Genomic DNA, 7062 nt, shown 5'->3' on the forward strand with positions numbered 1-7062 from the left:
TTTAAAGCCCTCATCCCCCCCCCACCCATGTCCCTGGGGGCACTTGACAGAGCTGCCTGGAGTTCAGCTGATTTAGCCCCCCTGAGCTGGGGCTCCAGGTGATATTTTCAAGCAGGAGAAGGCAGGGCCGGGGGTGCTCCCGTCCCGTGCCAAGGCAGCTCCCCGTGCCCACGGGAGGACATCTCTCCCTGCAGCAGCTCAGCTCCTTTCAGGGCCTCAGCAGTGGCCTCTGCAAGTTCTTTTCCCTCAGCAAAGGGTGCACATCCCTGCCTTCAGCACACCTCCAGTGGGACCCACCTGGGAAAGCTTTCCATCCCTTCTGCACTTCCAGCTGGCTCCCTGGAAACTCCCACCTTCGTCCAAACAAAACTTCATCCCACCTGAACCTTTGATTTGAAGGCATCTCTGCAGGCTGTCGGTTGGCATTTAATAGCTGTGAGGAAGATTGCCTTGGCTTTAGTGCTGCTGCTGCTGAATGAGGCCTCAGGCAGGAAGGGAAGGGAAGGGAATTGGGGTGGACAGGACATACCTGGCAGCTGCCTGGGAGCTCTGGGAGGCTGGAACCAGGAATTGCTGTCTGAGCCCCTCTGCACGCAGCCCGTGCCACCATCACCAGGACACGCCAGCTGCTCCTTGGGCTGCTTTTGGGCTGTCAGTGGCCTGTATCCAGGCTGAAGCATCTCCAGGAGCCTGTTCAGAGCAGCCCCTGGCCCAGGAGCCACGGGCATCCATGCGGACAAAACCCTGGTACTGGGACTGTCCATGCCTCAAAACCCATCCTGCTGACAAAACCCTGGTACTGGGACTGTCCATGCCCAACCTCTGTGGATGAATGTCATCTTGTTGGCTGGGACCAAGGAAAAAAATCCAGCTGGGGGGAAAAAAACCCAAACTCTTGGCTGGGGACTCTTTATTCTAAATTTAAAAAATGAGTTGAGAAAGGTAAAAGGTAAAAACCATATGCACAAGGTTAGAAGCAGTCAGCACACACACTGGCACAGGCAGACATAAGCAGACAGACACAGACACAGACTCTCCAGACAGACACACACACACGCTCCCCCTGTCACACTCTGCAGCTGACAGGCTGACTGCAACCCTCACTTGGAACGCTGCATGAAGAGGATGCTTCAACACATCCCCCGGCTGCTGCTCTTCAACACCCAACGGGAGATTCCAGGGAAATCGGCATAATTGGTGACTGCAGAGATGGGAATCCACCTCAGGGACCTGAGAGACAGCAGGAGCTGGTCAGGTAGAGGTTATCCCCACACATTTCCTACCCAAAACCCCACAGAAAAGAGAGGAACAATAAAGTTCTGTAACTATTCTACCCAAGCGGGTGCCAGGGCAGGGCAGCTCCGAGCTAAGGGGCACAATAAAGGCCCATACAGTAGAGATGCACACAGTAAAGGTACATGCAACATAAACCAAGACAGCTACATACAGTATAAGCCAAGGTAGGTACGTACACCATGGATGAGGACTGGAGATAACTCTCTGGAGGATTAAGTCTCAAGCCCAAGATAGAACCTATGGAACTAGTGAGGGCACATAAGGAGGGTCTAACACACTCCCTACAGAAGGCCAAGAGAATGGCACGTGAAAAGCAGGCACTACCAAAGCTGAGAAGGAAGATGGATGAGAAGATCTTGTGTACTTCTTTCCGTCTCAAAAAGCAAAAAAGGTAAATGTGCTGGAATAAGCACAATGCAGGAAAGTACACGAGTAGAGTCTGGCTACCATGGCTTGGAAGGATGCTGATAAAGCATGGAGATGTGACAAAGGTAACACAGATGGACACAAAGGACAGACAAGGACACAGATTACACAAGAGACACCAGTTATTTACCCAGAGCTGGAAGGAACTGGAGCAGCCATCAAGTGCAGCATCTCAGAGCCAGAGCTGGAATGAAGAACGTGCCACAGAGCTGGAGGCTCAGCGAGCTGGACTGGGAAACATCTGCAAGTGAAACAAGCAGAAGGAACAGAAATCATCTGGGCCCTGAGATATCCTGGGCTGTATCCCTTGAGATGGGGAGAGAAAGGGGAAAAAGTAAAGGAGTTCAGGGAGAAGGAAGGAGGGGCAGGGGGGAGAGGAGGGGAGGTTTTGGGAGGCACAAGGGGGAAAGAAGAGGAATACGCAGAGAAGGAAGGAGGGCTAGAGCGGGGGAGAGGGGTAGAAGCCAAAGCCCCACAGCTCACCTGGGAGCCCGAACAAGCAGCTCCTCCTCTCACCCTACTCGGCGTCAGCAAACGGTGGCCGGGTGGTTTCCAGGCATTAAATCACCTCGGCCCCAGCCCCGGGCCCGCCCCGCTTCATCCCGGTTCCTCCCGGGCTCTGCCTTCTGGGACTGCCCGGTCCCGCCCCTGTCCTGCCCCGTTCATGGGCACGCGGGACGTCCCGGTCACGAACTGCAGCAGCCGGATCCGCTTCTCAGCGTCCATCAGCAGCACAGCCTGGGGGCAGAGACACCCTCAGCACTGCAGGAGCCCCTCTGTGCCAGCAGCCTCAGGGCACTATGGGCTGCCTCTGCTCCATCTGAGCAGGAGCTGCACCTGCCCTCACCTGAGCCAGGAGGGAGCAGCTCCTGGCCCCAGCACAACCACCCACCTGAGCAGTTCTCATACAGAAAAATGATTGCAAAAAAGGGCAGGGACTTTCACCTACAGGACCAGCGAGGGCTGGTGCCCAGTCTTACCTTCCAGAACCACCGGATAACAGGGTGATTTGGGCAGTAACCATTTTTGTAGATGGTGTGTTGTCTCCAGCCGCTGACATCCACGCCACCAAGGCCACACATCAGTAACTGCAGGCAAGCAGAAGGGTGGGATGTGTCCCTGACCTCACAGGGTACAAGGTGCCACTGCCCCTCAGGGCTCTGACCTTCAGGCACTTATGCACACCCAGGGGAGAGTCCGAGCATCCCCAGAGTATCCCAGCTGCTGCAGAAGGGCTGCACACTGCCACAGTGTGACACAACTTCCACGTCTTTGGCTCAGATGGGACTGGCAGAGGGTGGCACTGATCCACTAGGCTGCTTCCAGGCTTTCAGAGGCACACCCCCCACCACCCTCCTGAGTGCAGCTCTTCTCATGTCATGAACAGATTTATTAATTAGGAAGAAACATCTGATTTCCAGCCGTGTCCGCACGTTCCCCCAGGGAGAGAGACAGATGACTGAAAAGCCCAGAACATGGCACATCTGTCAGAGAGCTGCCAGCTTGGGGCACCAAATTGACTCACCTCCAGCTCATTTTCATCAAAAATTTTAATCGGGTCGATAGGAAGCAGTTCTGTGAATCCCTAAAAAGAAGAGCAAAGTTAAAACTCTCATCCCACATAAATCCTAATTAAAAAAATCAATGACCAAATTACTTCAAGCTCAAATAATTAAACTTGAACGAGAATGACCTTATTCCCATAAGGGAAAGATGATATATTCTTACACAAGATAAAACTGTCAAATCACAAAACATCATGTATTCTATTTGCATTCCCTGCCAAGCTCCCCACTCCCTTTACACAGACACCAGTGGGTAAGAAATCTGTGTTAAAAACAATCCCTGGTTTTGGGAAAGAAAGGAGCTAAAGAGCCTCGCCTCCAGAAAGGCATTCATTTCTTTCTGCACTCTGTTGACAAATCGCCACTGGATGACCAGGCTGCAGAAAGAAACAAAACCCCACCAGAAAAACAAACTCATTAGCAGGTCTCAGCCAAGGGCTCAAAGGTTTCAGCAACCCCAAATGCTTTCAAGTTTGTCATTTACAACTTCAGCAAGTTCAGGTAACTAAGCAGCTTCCACCAGCTACTCCAATTTATTGGCTGGTGACTGATGGAATTTTGAAGAGACAAACCAAAAAGCCCAGTGACTTTGACCAAATCACAGTGGGAATTTTTTCACTCCTGTAGGTACCTACGTGAGCAGACATTTTATTCTTCCAGAGCAATGAGCAATTAAAAATTCCCAGCAAAGTCTGCAAGCTCTGAGGAGAGCTGTCAGGACACAGCACCTCGCCTATAAAGAAAGAAATAAACTGCAGCATCAAAGGGACACCTTGCTTTCAGCACCAGCCACCCGCAGCACAAACACCTCACAGGTGCAGGCATCAAAAGTCAATTCCAGGCATGGAATTGCTCCAGGTCCAGGCACTGGAAATGAATTCCCAGTTTGCATGAATGTAGCAATTGTAACATCTTTCACTTTGGAAAAGGCCCTGATTTAAAATGCCAGCAGGTATTAATGAATTCAGCATTTTACATCCTGGTAGGTAGAAGAACTGAGAAATCTGAAAATGAAACCTAATTTCAGATCTGGCCAGTTTTGGTAGGATTGCTGGCACTGGACTCCTGGCTCTGGTCTGTGACTGGCAGAGGAGGACACTGGGATGAGGGCCAGGCTGGAGAGCACCTTCTGGCTCATCTCGCTTGAGCCAGGTGTTGGAGAAGGACGTTTCCATGGGGGGAATTTCAGGAGATCAAAGCACGTCATTTAATTTACTCCTTGTTCTTGTACCTGACGGGATATAACCAATGTTAACAGTAAGGTTTTTCCCCAATGATCCCTGATGCTCTTGTGCAGTACAAGCTCCAGGGATTGCAGCAGGGCCAATTCTAACCCAGCTGCTCTTTCTTCCCCCCAGGCACATTCCATCACGGTACTTACTCAATGTATTCCCGCTTGTTTTCATTTGTTACCATGATTTCGGACCCGTTGGGCTTCAGGTCCACTTGATATGTCTGCCTTTCAAAAGACCAAAGGCTGTTATTTGAGGACATCTTTCTCCCAGAACCCACTCTCCCTGAGCAGTGTTTCACAAGCAGGATCAGGCAATCATGAGCAAATTGATTTACACTTTTGAACAAACCTGCGCTGACAGAAGGGAAAACTGGCAGAGAGGGGCTGGCTATTTACTGATCATTTTATTACAATTATTATTTATAATAATGAAATTATATATTTATATAAAATAGAACCACAAAATAGGTACTTTATATACACAAAATTATAATAGCTATTATTTGTAATACAAGAAGATAAATCACATACTGGAACTGCCCAAAGCCAACCAGTGGGTTACAAAACCTCTCTATTCTGTGGCTCCTAGTTCTCCATGAAATCCATAACCTTCGGGTGCTTCAGGAAAAAGGCAGCACTGGAAAGTGGATCAGAATATTTTTGACAGGACACTGAATGCATGGTTTGAAATGCTGAAGTCAGTTTTTATAAAAGGCCCTACAGTCCCCAGCTCCAGTTCTATCTGGAGCCAGGATCTAGGGCTCAGAAGTAAACAAAGGGAAAATGCAAAAAAAGGTCATAAAAACCTCTAAGCAAACTAATTTAATTTAATGTCTACAACACTTTCATTTGTCATGGAGAAAGAGCCCCATAGGCTGTGACCCTTTTCAACCTGGCAGCTTCCCCCTGGCACACCAGCTGTGACAGGCACTACAGAGAGGACCTGGTGTCCTTCTGCTGCTCTCCCTGACAGCACCTTCAGCTTCAGGAACCAGAGAGTCCCTGAGCATGTCCCAGCTGGACTGTGGGACACCTTCATCCCTCCTTCACTGCAAGTATTTCACTCAGCTGCATGTCCAGCTTGTCCCAGAGGTGCCACAGCTCCCTGACAGGAGCTGGCAGCCCCGCTCCCAGCTCGGGAACACAGCCAGCTGAGCTCGTTGCTGCTTTCACCACCACCAGACTGTCAGCACTGAGCTACTTGTTGGCAACCACCAGTCCTAAGATGCAAGTAACCTTTACGTACCTGCCCAAAGTTTTCCTCATCTATGCAAAACGTGAGATCCAGCTCGGTGGGGTCATTTTCCAGGATCCACTTCAGAGAGTTGTAGTATTCACTATCCTAGGGCAGATCACAGTTAGGCAGTTTGAAAATGGGCAATTAGTGCAGAGCTGTGGAAAGCCAGGGGCCTGTGAGCACTGGCACAGGTTCAATGGGCTCTTACCACTGACTCCATGTCCTTCAGGGTTATGGGCTTCCCCAGCATCATCTTGTAGAAAGGTCTGATGAAGAAGCCTGGGAGAGAGAGGACAGATTACCTGCCCTGCCCTGCACCTGCACATTCCAGAAAGGTGGAATGCTTGAGGGCACCACCCCTGGCATTTCCTGTTACCTCCTGACTGTAACAGTCCTGCAGCTGCAACGGCATCAGAGCAGCTCAGCTTTATTTTATTATGGCACAGAAAGTCCAATTTTTCAGTTTCAACAATTATCCACTACCTGCCATACTCCACTGACCACCCTAACATTAATGGCAGAGAGAGACAAAAGCTGGGGAATTAAGCCCAGGGTACTCTATCCCATTTAAAATCACTACTTCCCTCTCCAAGGAGTTGCCTAAAATCAGGCTAGTGACCTTCCTCTGCTCAGGACTCTGATTTAATGAGAAGGTGAAGGGGGCAGAACTGTCCTGTTTTGGTGCAAGAGAACCACCCAGCAAGGAGCAGTGGAGATGCTGGCAGTGGCACAGCACAGCCCACTTCTTTCCATCTACAGCTCTGAGGAGCACCAGGAGGATGACAGGAAAGCTTCTACAGGACCATGCTGGGACTGCCCTTCCCTGCCTCCAGACAGCTGCTCCTCCCAGGATCCTGAACACGGGATCACAACAAAACAACGGGGTTGCAACCAGAAGACAACGCTCCAGACCCACCCCGGTGCCACCTGCAATGGCAAGGTGCTGGTCACCCTGGGCTGCCACCCTCTGCTGCTACGGACACTCCTCTGGGTCAGGACTGGGCAGCAGCAATCAGACTGCATTTTCCTTGTTCCTACAACTGGAAAAGCCCTCTAAGTTTGAGCATCCCAAGCTGCTTTAAGGGGGACTGGGATCTGAAAGGTGTCCTTCAGCAAATGTTACCTGGAGAAAATTCTGAAGGACTGCGAGCACATTGCAAGACATTAAAGTGATTTATCCCTTGTGGAAAAGCTGAGGAGGGCTGCCAGCCTGAGACCCCAGAGCTGCTGCCAAGGTGGGGCACCCAGCACAGCCCTTTGCCTTTCCAACCCCTCCACTGGAATCCCCTTCTACAGACTTCTTG

General features: G+C 50.6%; 1 protein-coding gene across 1 annotated transcript; it reads right to left on the reverse strand.

The window, feature by feature from the left end:
* Positions 1-2300: 2300 nt before the first annotated feature.
* Positions 2301-6065, reverse strand: LOC130266581 (E3 ubiquitin-protein ligase NEDD4-like). Its single transcript, XM_056515830.1, has 7 exons — positions 5967-6065; positions 5768-5863; positions 4669-4742; positions 3604-3664; positions 3248-3307; positions 2703-2810; positions 2301-2460 (listed from the first exon to the last, which is right to left on the reverse strand). Exons 1-7 carry the CDS (start codon positions 6009-6011, stop codon positions 2320-2322), a joined length of 585 nt encoding a protein of 194 aa, XP_056371805.1. The 5' UTR covers positions 6012-6065; the 3' UTR covers positions 2301-2319.
* Positions 6066-7062: the final 997 nt, after the last annotated feature.

This window comes from Oenanthe melanoleuca, unplaced genomic scaffold (genome assembly GCF_029582105.1).
Source record: "Oenanthe melanoleuca isolate GR-GAL-2019-014 unplaced genomic scaffold, OMel1.0 S092, whole genome shotgun sequence".
Lineage (NCBI taxonomy): Eukaryota > Metazoa > Chordata > Aves > Passeriformes > Muscicapidae > Oenanthe > Oenanthe melanoleuca.

Bases quoted from the DNA above. Each gene is read 5' to 3' on its own strand.
- LOC130266581 (XM_056515830.1), bottom strand. From the start codon at position 6,011: ATGATGCTGGGGAAGCCCATAACCCTGAAGGACATGGAGTCAGTG. The intron at 5,864-5,966 runs GTAAGAGCCCAT...GATCTGCCCTAG, and splicing joins TGAAGGACATGGAGTCAGTG to GATAGTGAATACTACAACTC. The intron at 2,811-3,247 runs GTGAGTCAATTT...GCTTGCCTGCAG, and splicing joins TTGATGAAAATGAGCTGGAG to TTACTGATGTGTGGCCTTGG.